General features: G+C 42.2%; 1 protein-coding gene across 1 annotated transcript; it reads right to left on the bottom strand.

Annotated features, from left to right (window-relative positions):
* Positions 1-6,892: 6,892 nt before the first annotated feature.
* On the bottom strand, positions 6,893-16,381 carry LOC129816237 (ATP synthase-coupling factor 6, mitochondrial-like). The gene is made up of 6 exons (XM_055870481.1): positions 16,294-16,381; positions 15,766-15,869; positions 15,102-15,204; positions 7,546-7,609; positions 7,319-7,443; positions 6,893-7,232 (listed from the first exon to the last, which is right to left on the bottom strand). Exons 2-6 carry the CDS (start codon positions 15,808-15,810, stop codon positions 7,201-7,203), a joined length of 369 nt encoding a protein of 122 aa, XP_055726456.1. The 5' UTR covers positions 15,811-15,869; positions 16,294-16,381; the 3' UTR covers positions 6,893-7,200.
* Positions 16,382-16,399: the final 18 nt, after the last annotated feature.

Raw genomic sequence — 16,399 nt, forward strand, 5'->3', positions numbered from 1 at the left:
GATCATCGGTGTAAGGCTCGAGTTATGAGACCTTCACCACACCTGCCACCTCAGGTACTTCATCCTCATTCTCTTCCAATTCACCTCCGGAGCTATTGAGTACCACAGTAAATGTCCTAATACCTATAAAAACTAGCGATAAAACCCGGAAATGGTTCCAATCATTGTTTCCCCATTCACTTTGTCTGTCTGGGGTATGTGTTTTGTGTAGGCTTACCTTGGCGTGACATTTTATAACCTCGCAAATCTCTCGGACAAGGTAACTTTTATCAATATACAGTATTTGCCTGTAATTATCCCCACAAAATTAAATACCAATTAGATGCTAATGTGGCTATCATACAGAACTACATATCCTGTTGCAAACTTTGAGGTCATCACTCTGGCTTTTGTCTCCGTCGATATGAAGCAAGGATGGTTCTGTGCTATGTACCAGATTATAACCACTACTCCGATAATCACATGTGCTTTTTATCGTTTTCAGACCTCTGTAATTGAGTGGCGTCGCTGGAGCCGTATGTTAAAGTAAACCCTATTTGCTAGCTGGTAACAAACTATTTTGGTTAGGTCAAAGATCTGTGGTTAGCTATCTGCTTGTGAGCATTAGCTAGCTAGATAACCACTGACTGTAGTTACCTGTACAAGCTCAGCATTTGTGTAGTCATAGTTTTTCACGTGGTGACTAGCTAGCTAACGTTAGCCCACCAGGGAAATGGTATAGTTAGCTAGCTAAATATCGCCTGGTGGGCTAGATAGTTGGGCACCTTGGTTGGCTACATTGACGTTGCACCACAGATAGGTTTAGTTATACAAATCTTTGATTGCACCACAGCGAGGTTTAGTTATACAAATTTTTGATTGCACCACAAATGGGTTTAGTTATACAAATCTTTGATTCCCGCCCTCCTGGGCACCTACAGCACCCGATACCATAGCAAGGCCAAAAAGATCATCAAGGACATCAACCACCCAAGCCACTGCCTGTTCACCCCGCAATCATCCAGAAGGCGAGGTCAGTACAGGTGCATCAAAGCTGAGACTGAGAGACTGAAAAACAGCTTCTATCTCAAGGCCATCAGACTGCTAAACAGCCATCACTAGCACATCAGAGTCTTGTCAACCTCCATCTCCTCATGGTGTGCCAGTTGGGGTTGGTGCGCTGTCCAACTGTTGCCTGCCGTACAGCCTCCTGCTGCTCCAGCACCATGCCAGCCAGGATGCCTGCATGCCCCAGGTGCCTTGTTTTCAAAATATAAAAAAAGTCAGGTACAGACAGGGATGACAGAGAGGGTAACGGTTGTCCTGGCTCAGGTTCAAGGAGACATCCCATTCCACTGAACCTGCCCCGGAGACAGTTCCTCAGACACTGAAAATCCTTCTCTGTGGACTATAGGGACAGAGGGTTGTAGTCTTCGGCTGGGTGCAGGCTCTCCACTGACTGCACCTGGTTGGGCATGGCTGGCTTATTCCACTTCATTTGACATTTCCGTACAGATGATATTGTGAACCCCAAAAATAGTAAATGCAGCCGCATGGCTACACTTATGAGCTCCACGGGGGCATTCGCATGTGGTTGAGAGAATCCTCTGGTCACCTATATAGACCTGCCAAGAGGAAGGATGTTAATCAATCAATCAATCAAATGTATTTATAAAGTCCTTCTTACATCAGCTGATGTCACAAAGTGCTGTACAGAAACCCATCCTAAAACCCCAAACAGCAAGCAATGCAGATGTAGAAGCACAGTGTCTAGGGAAAACTCCCTAGAAAGGCCAGAACCTAGGAAGAAACCTAGAGAGGAGCCAGGCTATGAGGGGTGGCCAGTCCTCTTCTGGCTGTGCCGGGTGGAGATTATAACAGAACATTGTGCACCGTGCTCAACAGATTAAACTAAAGTTGAGTTGTTTAGAAGGAACACACAACACCATGAGTGGAGAAAAAAAGGCACAGCACACCAACATAAAAACCTCATCCCAAATATAAAGTATGGTGGAGGGAGCACCATGGTTTGGGGCTGCTTTGCTGCCTCAGGGCCTGGACAGCTTGCTATCATCGACGTAAAAATGAATTCCCAAGTTTAGCCTTACATTCTTCTGCAAAATGTTTTGATATCTGTCTGCCAATTGAAGCTCAACAGAAGTTGGGTGATGCAACAGGACAACGACTCAAAACACAGAAGTAAATCAACAGAATGGCTTCAACAGAAGAAAATACGCTTCTGAAGTGGCCCAGTCCTAACCTCAACACGAATGAGATGCTGTGGAACGACCACAAGAGAGCAGTTCACACCAGACACCCTAAGAATATTACTGAACTGAAACAGTTTTGTAAAGATGATTGGTCCAAAATTCATCCTGACCGTTGTGCAGGTCTGATCCGCAATTACAGAAAACGTTTGGTTGAGTTTATTGCTGCCAAAGGATGGTCAACCAGTTATTAAATCCAAGGGTTCACATACTTTTCCCACCCTACACTGTGACTGTTTATATGGTGTGTTCAATAAAGATATGAAAACTTATAATTGCTTGTGTGTTATTAGTTTAAGCAGATTGTGTTGGTCTATTGTTGTGACTTAGATGAAGATCAGATCAAATTTTATGACCAATTTATGCAGAAATCCAGGTAATTCCTAAGGGTTCACATACATTTCCTTGCAACTGTATATTGAGAAAGAATTACGTGGCTATCAAAACGTCACGCCAGGGTAAGCCTACACGAAACACAGACCTTAAATTAAGTAGTTTTGAAATCCTATACACAACTGAATGGGGGAAAAATGATTGGAACAATTATCGGGTTTTACCTGTAGATTTTATGGTTATTATGACGTGTTCACTGTGCAAGACCATTGGAGTATAGCTCTTTCGAGTTATTCAGACCTAAATTAAGCCTAATGAAGCTACTGATACTGCTCATCAAGTAACATATTGTCTTACTAGCTCCATAAAATAGTCATGAATTAGCATGCGCCGTGTTTGAGGGGATCAAAACCACAATGTATCATGGGTAAATTGTGACTGACTTACAGTGCATTCGGAAAGTATTCAGACCCCTTGACTTTTTCCACATTTTGTTACGTTATAGCATTAATTACATCGTTTTCCCCCCTCATTCATCTACACAATATACCACAATGACAAAGGAAAAACAGGTTTATACATTTTTACAAATGTATAAAAAACAAAGAAACATCACATTTACATAAGTATTCAGACCCTTTACTCAGTACTTTTTTGACGCACTTTTGGCAGCGATTACAGCCTTGAGTCTGCTTAGGTATGACGCTACAAACTTGGCACACCTGTATTTTGAGAGTTTTTCCCATTCTTCTCTGCAGATCCTCTCAAGCTCTGTCAGGTTGGATGGGGAGCGTCGCTGCACAGCTATTTTCAAGTCTCTCCAGAGATCAGGTTCAAGTCCAGGCTCTGGCTGGGCCACTCAAGGACATTCAGAGACTTGTCTTGGCAGTGTGCTTAAGGTCGTTGTCAAATCAAATGGTATTTGTCACATGCGCCAAATACAACAGGTGTAGACCTTACAGTGACATGCTTACTTACAAGCCCTTAACCAACAATTTAATTTAAGATAAATACAACAAAAATAAGAAAGAAAGAAAAGTAACAAATAATTCAAGAGCAGCTGTAAAATAACAATAGCGAGGATATATACAGAGGGTACCAGTACAGAGTCAATGTACCAGTTAGTCAAGGTAATTGAGGTAATATGTACATGTAGGTAGAGTTATTAAAGTGACTATGCATAGATAATAACAGAGAGTAGCAGCACCGTAAAAGACGAGGGCAATGCAAATAGTCTGGGTAGCCATTTGATTAGATGTTCAGGAGTCTTATGGCTTGGGGGTAGAAGCTGTTTAGAAGCCTCTTGGACCTAGACTTGGCGCTCCGGTACTGCTTGAAAAGTACATATATCCCCTTCATAACACTGCACTAATCCAACAAATGTTCTAACAGGTGGCTTGCGTCAGACTGGAGGAACAAAGGCAGGTAAATCCAGTCAATGGACTAGAAGACACTAGTCAGGTTTTCATCACTAGTGTCCAACAGGGCCAGGTAAGGCCAGTTGTTCTCTGTGGCTGGATGGAGGGGGGTGGGGGGGGGGGGGGTCATTCTTCCGTCACACTCCTGGTTAGACAATTTTACAATTGGTCATGCTCAAGCTCTTTTGCAAGTAACTCATCCAGAAGTAGGAGGCCTACTTGCAGTGGGCGGCTTCACCATGCTGTCAGCATTACCAACACTGGCCCAGGGGTTTGTCCAGATAGTCTATCTCAAGGCTAACCACTGGGTCACAGTAAGTAACATTCACTGCCACATAGTACTGTTAAGGTGTATGACTCCAGTGGTCATGACACCATCCCAGAGTTTCTCTCACAAATCACCTCTCTCTTATCTTTTCCAGGGACCTCTGTGAATGTGGAGTGGCAGCAGTCCAGAAGCAGAAAAGGGGCACAGATTGTGGGATGTTTGCTATTGCAAACAGTCTTACTCTCTGCAGAGATGAGGAACCCTCCATGGCACGATACCATCAGAAAACCATGAGAAAACATATTTTCTCTTGTTTTCAGCTGGGCGCCTGGCACCATTTCCCAGTCCCGATTCCAGTCCCAGTCCTGGGTCCAGGCCTCCCAAGGTGTCCACACACTATACAACAGAGGTCGGCGTCCACTGCTTCTGCCGGAAATACGTGAGAGAAGGTTAGGAGGTGGCCTGGTGCAGGAGATGCGGCAAGCTTTTTTATGTCTCTTGTTTGTCTCATGTCGTCAATGTGCATGAATATCTGTCCATTGTCCATCATCTGTTTTGTCTGATGTTTTCCCCACCCTTGTTGTCACTGCTTGGCTGGCTCCCCATCTCTAGACGGTAGGTATTTTACTACATTGCATCTTGTTGTAAAACGTATGTTAGAGTAAATAACCTTAATCATGTTGTAATATTGTTTTAATTTGTATAAAGATGTGTTTTCTTACAGACATTGGCTGTGAAGTTGGTAAGTTGGTTGGTAAATATAGCACATGTATATGTATTGTATTTCAAGTAACGTTTACAAGCATGTAAATATTTGTATATTTTACCATTTGTTTGCTGATAAATATTTTAAACTTGTCGAATTGGCTGTAAATGTATACATTTACATTCTAAATGTATTCATTGCAAGTAAACATTTTATTGACTGAAATTGACTGTTCAGTTGCCCAGTTTCTTACTGGTCCTTAATAACCCCTTTTCCCTAGCCATATATCTTTTGTGCCCAATTCCAAATGAAACTTTAGGCCAGAGTTGGTATGGAATTGGACATTGGTTTCTAGTTGGTGTTTGCATATCTGGAGGCTCTAGATTTGTGTATGTAATATGGCAGAAGTGTCCCGGAGTCCATTGCACAGCAGTGTTGAGTCATCACCATATTGATACACCTATCCAAGCCCCATCAGGTCAAACACTAAAAATATAGAGTAGGGGGTTAATTAAACTGGGTAAACTGGGCCTTAATTAAACTGGGTAAAAATGTGTAAAACCTTCTCTCGGCCTGAACCTATATGGTGTAATAGGGCTTCCAGCTAAAGCAGACCCATGTAAAATGAAGTATCCTTTGTTTTCTTTTCCATCCCACCACCCCTGACTGAGACTGGCTGAACAGACAGGAGAACTAGCCACAGCCACCTGCCTTTTGATTCTGCCTCTTCCCTCTCTCCTCATCCTTTAACTCTTTCTCTCCTCTCCCTCCAGATGAAATGCTGCATTTCGTGACGTCTGATTGTCCAATAATCTACCCACTCATCCCATCCCCTCAATCACATTACATCATCTAAAGCTACTGTTGTCATGTCATTATCTGCTAATAAAGTTTGCTAGCCGTATCATGTGAGATACACAGATGAATTGCTAACACTAGCACCGCAAACACGAAAAGAGCAGCAGTGCATGGACTTCGCATGGACTTCTTCAAGTCCCCCTTCCGAGACTGGCTGTTTGTTGTGGTGACAGGCTTAACCTCCCAATCACACAGCACCCACCTCTCTTTTCCACACACCAGAATTAAGTTTTTCAGTCTGATTGCCATGTGAGTGCACAAAAACAAAATCGGTTAAAATAAATGAAATCACACACCTGTGCCACAAAAAGATAAAAGTTTATATATTTCAATCGTAAATATTGCCAGCTTGGTTTTCACAGATGTTTCACCAGGTGTTCATTGCTGTAAATTGTAACAGATCCCTTGATGGTATTTGCTAGTTCAACATTATTAATTGTTGTATCCTAGGACCTAAAATAAATATATATTCAACCACAGGGGTGTATTAATGAGCTATGCGAGATGGAAAAATAATGAGAGTACTACTGAAATAATATTACAAAAACAAGGGAATGGAAGCTCAAAATAAAAACATGTCAGCCAGATAACCCCCTGTATGAATCAAACTGATTTGCATATGAATGGAGTGGAAATAAGATGACTTTGTGATCTGTAAGGTAAGTAACATTGTGTCAAGCAGATTACACGCTTTCTTTGCCATTTCCAAAACGTAGCAACGTAATACATTGATTTCATGTTGTTGAAATGGTACCCAAAAGTGGTTTGAAGTTATGTTTTCATCTTATTAGCTAAACAAAAGTTATTAATAAATAGCAAAATTATTGCAGAAATCAGCTTTGTTTAACATAGTGGGGATGAAAAGAGAGTAATTTTAGGCTGTAGTCATCACACCGTTCATATAGCAACGGACGCTAATAGTTTATCGAATCCCATTGTGACAATAAACTGGCCACTGATTGTGTATGGGTAGTCTCTTGACTTAAGCATTGCATGTGATGTACAATGACGACTTACAACATATTGATCCACTTTCAGATGAAACATGCAACGGAGACAAAAGTAAAACAATATGGATCAGTTTATTTTTTCCCTTATCCAACTTAAACATTTCTAGATCTTCATCCTATGCAAAAGCATATTTCACAGCTCAAAGCGCAGCATCAGCTTGTCCTCCAACACGTGCGTCTAATACAGACTAATTTGCAAGAGAATCTCTAGATATACGGAAACAGCTCTATACCCCACAAACAAAATGAATGATTATTTTAGCCTTGATTTGCTATAGTAGCCTACCTAATTTATTACTAGATGTCCGCTTCAAAGAACAGATTGACAGGAAAAGACAACAGAAAAGTTGACTGGTGATGTTTACTTGGGAGCAACTTCCTCCAACTTGGGCTCTGAAGAAGGAGAGAAAGGGTGTGAGATGAGAATTATATGTAACGCATTTAAAAAAAAGGTTCATGACCTTTATAAAACCACTAACCTGGGAACTTGAACTCTGGGAAAGCTGTGAGGTCACCACCACCATACAGCCTCTGGAGTTTAGTCAGCTCTTCTGCCAAGTTCTTCTCATATGCAGGGCCTGCATCTACCAAACCACCACTAGCCCTGAGAGAGAAAAATAGGCCTAAACGTCAGCTTGATGACAAAGGGTGCGATTGTAAGCAAAACCAAAGCCCTAGCCACAAAACAAAATCATCTGTCACTTACGCGCTCTTTGAGGAATACTCGCGGATCGAATGCAGGAATAGCTTCTGGATGGGGTCCAGTTGAGCTGAGAGTCCAAGAAAATAAAATTATTTTCCATTCATTCACAGAAATTCCAACTCTGACCATGCCCCTTTGGCTTAAACCACATAATAAAATAAAACTAATCACATCTGTGACCTAAACCCTCATGCACAAAAACAGCACCTGGGAGTGGTAGACAGTATGGCATCTACAGGGGTAAGAGAGGAAAGGATTGAGTGTGAAAGGTCAGGTAACAGGTTAAATAAGTTCTGTGTCATGCTAGGCATCACAAGTTCATAGCATCACTTGGCAGACACTGGATCTATATTTGAGATTGAGATGTCCAATTTATATCCCTGCATAACCAATTCATGTACATTTAAAAAATAAGGTAATTATTGACAACCTCTTCCCCTACTCATGTTTAATTCCACACACAGCAACCAAGGTGCAATCTCAAACTCACCGAGTGCATTGACCACAAAGTGGATGGAAATTTGACATTTCCAAAGTAATCTCTTACAGCACCAAACAAATACAGAAGTGAGGGGATCAATTACAGATAACTGATATCATGCACCTCCTGGGTAAAACAAGTGCGACAAGGGAAGAGTAGGAAATCAGACCCCATTTCACAATGTAATCCGTCAGTAGCTGTCCAGAGGCAACAGACAGGCCAAAACCCTGGTTGGCTAGTATGACCATAACATTACTTTTGACAGTACACAGTAACATTAGCATTAACCGTACAAATAATCTTTAACATAAACACACCAAACAGTAGTTTTAATGATAAAAAAACAAAATTAGGGGCATTGAGAATAAAGTCTTTGTAACAATATTTGGTGAAGGGAATAGAGGAGGAGGATATGAGGAGTTGTGCAAATAAATTAATTGGCAGGTAAATGACATCACAATGATCAAGTGAAAATAGAAAGGAAAGGCTGAGAAACAAAGATGAGGGCAGTTCAGAATTAGTGAGTGCTGGAAAAACATGGCAAAATAAAGTGCAGAAAGACACTGAGCCAAGCAGATCAGTGCAGGCCATCACAGATGAACCCATGAGAAAATGATGATGCACCCAGATGCATGCATCAAGGTGGTCAAAGCAGCATGGTTACAAGTTAATGCACACAATCCCAGAAGGACCACAAATACACAGAGGAGAATGGGGTTGTGTGGCTTGAGTCTACATGGCTGCAATGTAGAAATGTGGTAGTTAAGGGATAAATAGCAAAATAGATTATGGAGTAAATAAGCCCACTAAAAAAGGTAGGCCGATAAGCTGCCCAATGCAAGAACAAAAAGCGCTTTTGTGATTTTGGGTATCTTTACAAGTTATCCTTACAGTTATAATATATTAACATCAAATGGGAATACAAATATGACTGTTGGTAGACTGTAGGATCCACAGAGAGGAGAGAAGGGTTTAGACGGGGGGAGGGGGGGGGTGTATACCCTCAATCGGTACTGCATCAGCCGGGGCCTCTGCAATCAGCTCCTCTCCTGCAGCCTCCGCCACTACAGGGGCGGTGTCTACCAGCTCCTCAGTGGCAGCGTCAACGGGGGCAGCTCCAGCTACAACCTCTGCAGCAGCTTCAGCCACAAGCTCAGCTACAACAGGGGCTTCGGCTGCAGCTTCAGCGGGGGCAGCTTCAGCCACATCTTCTGAAGCAGCTTCAACTGGGTCAGCTTCTACTGGAGCCTCTGCTACGGCTTCAACATGGGCTTCAGCCGGAGCTTCAACAGGGGCAGCTTCTGCAGGGGCAACCTCTACTGGGGCTTCATCTGCTGGTGCAACGGCTTCGACAGAAGGTGAGTCTTCAGTGGCAGTTTCAACAGAGGGTGTGGCAGCTTCGGCTGAAGCAGGAGCAGCAGCTTCAAAGGCAGGGGTGGCTTCAACTGCCATGGCTTCAGCTGCAACAACGGGGGCGGCTTCAGCTGCAATGGCTTCAACAGCAATGGCTTCAACAGCGGGGGCAGCTTCAGCAGCAACAACGGGGGCGGCTTCAGCTGCAATGGCTTCAACAGCGGGGGCAGCTTCAGCAGCAACAACGGGAGCGGCTTCAGCTGCAATGGCTTCAACTGCAATGGCTTCAACAGCGGGGGCAGCTTCAGCAGCAACAACGGGAGCGGCTTCAGCTGCAATGGCTTCAACTGCAAAGGCTTCAACAGCGGGGGCAGCTTCAGCAGCAACAACGGGAGCGGCTTCAACTGCAATGGCTTCAACAACGGGGGCAGCGGCTTCAGCAACTGCTTCACCTGAGGGAGCAACGGTTTCGACGACAGGTGTGGCTTCGAATGCAACGGGAGCTGCTACAGCTTCAGCTGCAGTGGCGGCGACAACTGGCTCTACGGCAACTGCTTCAAAAGGTTTGGGGGTGGTAGCAAGTTCTGCTGCGGCAGCAGCTGCTGGTGTCACGTCTTTCTTGGGAAATTCCACATATGTTCTGTGTGGGACAAGCTTCTCTATATCGAAGTATGTTTTGCCCTGGGACTTTTCTAGGACGGAGGAGGGGGGAAAACAAAGGATTTATTTACTTCTGTTCATACTCTATGTAGTCTAAAAGGCTTGGACACCAACATGCCTCAACTTTTCCATATAAATGTGGACGAAACTTACCCAGCACAACATGGCTACCCCCAGACTATTCAAGAATGTCCCTTTGCAAGACACATATGGTGACTAGACAAGTGCCAAATTTCAAGCAAGGGTACAAAAAGTGTTGTAATATTAAAATGGACTTCTGGTGGCACATTAATTGGGGAGGACAGCTCATAGTAATGGCTGGAATGAGCACACTTACCGGTATAAAAACACAGTTTGATACTAATCCATTCCAGACATCATTATGAACTGTCCACCTCTCACCAGCCTCCTGTGGGAGGGCCATATTAAAAACCCAAAATGTGAATCAAAGTATAGTTTCATAATTGAAGTACTTATGTGCCACTAAACAAAAATTGGCCACTAGATAAAACTAACTTTTGTTGACAATTCAACTTAAGGATACAAGTATTTGAAAAATAACAGATTTATAGGCCTATTAATTATTATTTAAAATGTATTCTCTATGTGGCAAACCTTTCTTCTATGCAACTTCATAATGACAGTGCTGGTCAATCTTCAGTAAAGGCAGGATTATGGAGTGTTCTTGATTAGTTATGGAAATGTTCCACAATACTTCATATTTAAAAGTCTCACTACAAATAGAAATCTTCTGGGACAAATGGGGTGGTCATGTCACAAGTGAGGTGTTTAAATCAGCCAGATTGGGGTGTTTATTCAGTCTTGCCATCACTGGGTGTCTTTATCCTCTTCTTCCTGGAGCAACAGATTAATGACGAACTGGGCCCTTTTATTACAGCTAAATGAAATCTCTGGATGGTTCACAGCCTAGTCTCTCACTTTGTCATGGTGTGCCAAGATTTTTGATGCCTTCGTAAAATATCCAACAAAACAATGCTAAAAGGGTCAGTTTACGGAGTTAGTCAGTCTATTTGCCTAATTATACTTTGAACACAATTTGAGCACACTCACTATGCTCAAGAATTGACATCTGCTCTAGTGATGGGAAGTTGGGCTCTTTTTACTGACTCTGATCTTTGTCTCGTTCAGTCAAAATAACAAATATTTAGACTCATTTCATTCATTCGAGTCCGATAATGCCCAGAGCACGCAGGACACCCTACTGGTGAACAATGAACTAAACTTGAGTCATGATTCTACAAGCCTCTCATTCAAATGTTGCTCACCATAGGGGGCTTATTGGAGCAGTCACTTGTGACAGACTTGTAAAAGTGTGCTTAAAAACAAAGTATCATAACTTCTTTTTTTAAACTCAGAGCATGGGGACATATTTCAGCAAATAAACACCCATTTCAAATAAACGTAGGGTCTAAATGAATTGTTTATGAGATTACCATGGACAAAGCCTCTGATTATTGCCACAGTCATGCGCATTAAAAAATAAAACACCTAACTCAAGCTAGCAGTGATGAAATCCGCATAGCAAAATTCTGTCGAGGCAACAGCCAGGCATTTTGGAATAGATCCAAAACGAGTGAAAACAGAGATGCATGAAGTCAAACTTCAACGTTTAGGCGGTGGATCGAAGCAAGCTATGTGCTTTAGCTTTCGAGATGATCGATCTGTCGAGGGAGGAGCTGGTTTTTGCATATCGTGTCTATTTATTCTGAACATATTTCCATTTGTTGGTAATGTCAATTCTTGCAAAACAATTGCTTTTTTGTTTGCTAGCTGGACAGGCAAACACAGCCAAGAACTTAACCGTAAACCAATCAAAATCCATGTACTATCCATGGTACTAACTCTGCCAACCACGTTATCCGTACCTAAGGAAGTAGAAAGCTGGTGATAGCTCGAGCGATAAACTGCCATTATGTAGTCTTATATTTGCAACCAAGCGAACTATTTAGTTATAGAAATGCGATACCATCAATGCAATATATAAAATGACCACCAACTTAGAACGCAGCAACCTTAGTAATGTATTTTTCTACATGGTAGAATAATAGTAAAGACATCAAAACTATGAAATAACACATGGGATCATGTAGTAACCCCCAAAAAATATAAAATATATTTTGATTTGTTTAGTAGCCACCCTTTGCCTTGATGACAGCTTTGCACAATCTTGGCATTCTCTCAACCAGCCTTGTTATAAGTTAATTTGTGGAATTCCTTTCCTTAATGTATTTGAGCCAATCAGTTGTGTTGTGACAAGGTAGGGGTGGTATACAAACCCCCCCCAAAAAATTAAGAAAAACACTTCCTTGGTTACTGCATGATTCCATATGTTATTTCATAGTTATGAAGCATTCTGCAGCGATAGGCCATCCCATCTGGTTTGCGCTTAGTGGGAAAATAATTTATTTTTCAACAGGACAATGATGCAAAACACACCTCCAGGCTGTTAAGGGCTATTTGACCCGAGAAGGAGAGTGATTGAGTGCTGCATCAGATGACCTGGCCTCCACAATCACCCTACCTCAACCCAATTGAGATGGTTTGGGATGAGTTGAACCGCAGAGTGAAGGAAAAGCAGTCAACAAGTGCTCAGCATATGTGGGAACTCCTTCAAGACTGTTGGAAAAGCATTCCAGGCGAAGCTGGTTGAAAGAATGCCAAGAGTGTGCAAAGCTGTCAAGGCAAAGGGTGGCTACTTTAAAAAAATCTAAAATATATTTTGATTTGTTTAACACTTTTTTGGTTACTACATCATTCCATGTGTTAATACAGAGTTGATGTCTTCACTATTATTCTACAATGTACAAAATAGTAAAAATAAAAGAAAAACCCTTGAATGAGTAGGTGTGTCCAAACTTTAACTGGTACTGTATATACAGTGCCTTTGGAAAGTAGTCAGACACTTTGATTTTTTTCCACTTTGGTACGTTACAGCCTAATTCTAAAATGGATTAAATAGTCCCCCGCCCTCACAAATACCCCATAATGACAAAGCAAAAACATGTTTAGACATTTTTTCTAATTTATAAAAAATTAACTGAAATACATTTACATAAGTATCCAGACCCTTTACTCAGTACTTTGTTGAAGCACCTTTGGCAGCGATTACAGCCTCGAGTGTGACACTACAAGCTTGGCAAACCTGTATTTGGGAAGTTTCTCCCATTCTTCTCTGCAGATCCTTTCAAGCTCTGTCAGGTTGAATGGGGAGCGTCGCTGCACAGCTATTTTCAGGTTTTCCAGAGATGTTCGAGTCAGGTTCAAGTCTGGGCAATTCGAAGCCACTCCTGTGTTGTCTTTGCTGTGTGCTTAGGGTCATTGTCCTGTTGGAAGGTGAACCTTTGCCCCAGTCTGAGGACCTGAGCGCTCTGGAACAGGATTTCATCAAGGATCTCTGTAGTTTGGTTCGTTCATCTTTCCCTCTCTTTTTTGTGGGGGGGGGGGGGGGGTTGGACTTTTAGCCCCAATTTTGTGATATCCAATTGATAGTTACAGTCTTGTCCCATTGCTGCAGCTCCCGTACGGACTCGGGAGGCGAAGGTCAACCGATTAATCAGAATGACCGATTAATTAAGACCGATTTCAAGTTTTCATAACAATCGGAAATCGGTAATTATGGACGCCAATTTCGCCGATTTTTCCCCCACACCTTTATTTAACTAGGCAAGTCAGTTAAGAACACATTCTTATTTTCAATGACGGCCTAGGAACGGTGGGTTAACTGCCTTGTTCAGGGGCAGAACGACAGAGTTTTACCTTGTCAGCTAAGGGATTCAATCTTGCAACCTTACGGTTAACCAGTCTAACGATGGGTTGCTCCAACGTGTACCTAACCATAAACATCAAAGCCTTTCTTAAAATCAATACGCAGAAGTACATATTTTTAAACATGCATATTTAGCTAAAAGAAAGCACGGTTAGCAGGCAATATTAAGCAGGTGAAATTGTGTCACTTCTCTTGCGTTCGAAGTCTTCCAATCCCTGCCTCTGAAAAAAATCCCCACAGCATGATGCTGCCACCACCATGCTTCACCGTAGGGATGGTGCCAGGTTTCCTCCAGATGTGACGCTTGGCATTCAGGCCAAAGAGTTCAATCATGGTTTCATCAGACCAGATAATCTTGTTTCTCATGGTCTGAGACTCCTTTAGGTGCCTTTTGGCAAACTCAAAGTAGGCTGTCATGTGCCTTTTACTGAGTGGCGGCTTCCGTCTGGACACTCTACCATAAAGGCCTGATTGGTGGAGTGCTGCAGAGATGGTTGTCCTTCTGGAAGTTTCTCCCATCTCCACAGATGAATTCAAGAGCTCTGTCAGAGTGACCATCGGGTTCTTAGTCACCTCCCTGACCAAGGCCCTTCTCCCCAGATCGCGCAATTTGGCCGGGCTGCCAGCTCTAGGAAGAGTCTTGGTGGTTCCAAACTGCTTCCATTTAAGAATGATGGAAGCCACTGTGTCCTTGAGGGCCTTCAATGCTGCATACATTTTTTTGTACCCTTCCCCAGATCTGTGCCTCGACACAATCCTGTCTCGGAGCTCTATGGACAATTCTTTCGACCTCATGGCCTGGTTTTTGCTCTTACATGCCTTTCCAAATCATGTCCAATCAATTTAAATTTACCACAGGTGGACTCATTTTAGAATAAGGTTGTAAAGTAACAAAATGTGGAAAAACTTTCCCTAGGCACTGCATCTACCTCAACCTCGTACCCCAGCACATCGGCTGTTAGTCTACACTTGTTGTTTACTTAGCATTTAACAAAATACAATTTGATTGTACTCTAGCGCCGCAGGAGCATATACCAACCCTGCTGTCAGCAGGTCAAACAAACAACTTAAATGAACGAGTCACTCAAATCATCAAATCTTATTGGTCACATACACATGGTTAGCAGATGTTATTGCGAGTTTCACGAAATGCTTAAATGCACAACTAATCATGACTCTCGAGTACGTCAAAAGAATTGTTCAAAAAGATCCAATCGTTCGTGAACTCCACGTCACTAATCTGCTCAAGTATCATACACTACAAATAATTGTACTTACTCTCTGAACTGCTCTTCTTGGGCTTCTTGGGACCACCAGCATTCGTGCATAGGGCAACAGCTGCAGGAGCTCTCAAAGAGTTCCAGCTCTCCGCCTGCACGCACTGATCAAAGTACACACGAATTAGTGATCATTCACATGACTGCAACAAACTAATAATCGTCAGACAAAACTTGAGATTTGCAGTTTGTTAACGTTCAATGTTGAGTTGGTTGCTATTACATTTAAGTGCAGAGATGTTAACTATAGCAGAAGACTAGCTAAGTGTACTCATACTAGCTTCGTGCCATGGCGAGTAGGCCCCACCGCCCAGCCATCTAGCTAGCTAACACCAACGTTTACGTATAGAAAGTTAGCGAGCGGTCACAATCTTAAATAAATAGCTGAAATAGCTATATACGTTGACAACTTATTTTCTCATTCTAAATTAACCACATGTGTGCACTTGATATGAAAAGTATACAGCTAACGTTAGCTGGATAGGTAAGTTATCTAACGTTTGCTAGCGCTTTCCATGTTTCTAAAATCCAATCAAGCGCACAACTCATGTTTTTCTCAGCACAAATGGAAAAAAAGGAGCAGGTTATTATAGGTGTCTTTTCGAAAACAATGGTGTGTTAAAACTTTAAATAATACTGTGGTTATGTGCATGACATTTCATTACCTTGAGAGAGCCAAGTCGCCCTATCCTCAGCAAGGAAGCCGCCATCTTTGCGCTTCAAAATCCTTCCTATGGAAACTGCTTGATCTTCGGCCCACAGTCTGCCTCTGTGTTTTAATAACAAACAAAAAAATATATATTCCATAATTGTTTTTATCAACACTTTATAACAGAATGCATGTGATCATTGTTAAGGAAGTTAGTTCATTTTGCGACACAACAATTAACAAATATCAAACGTGTGCATTGAAGCAGTGCACAACAATACTTATTACACGTCTGCAATATAGAACGATTACATGATTGATCATTTATGCGATTGCCTGTTTCTAGTTAAATTTTTCTTTACGAACGTGAGCTCAGGGTCAATATGCCGTTGCCATAAGTTCAGTGAAAGTTTTACCAACTTTAGTAAAGTTCAATGGCTTCTATAGTCAGGAAGCATCCTCAAACTAAGGTTCGACCAATGGTGGATATTTACTATATTTCTATAGCCAAGCTATGAAGTTAGAATTAAAATAGGATATCTACCAATAGGTCTGGAAGGGCAAATCTTGAAGCTCCTGCCCGGTGGTCACAGCATCAAGCGGCTTACGTAACAGAAGCTCAACCAGTGACAGTACACGCCCCCTCCTCC

This window comes from Salvelinus fontinalis, chromosome 19, assembly GCF_029448725.1.
Source record: "Salvelinus fontinalis isolate EN_2023a chromosome 19, ASM2944872v1, whole genome shotgun sequence".
Classification (NCBI taxonomy): domain Eukaryota; kingdom Metazoa; phylum Chordata; class Actinopteri; order Salmoniformes; family Salmonidae; genus Salvelinus; species Salvelinus fontinalis.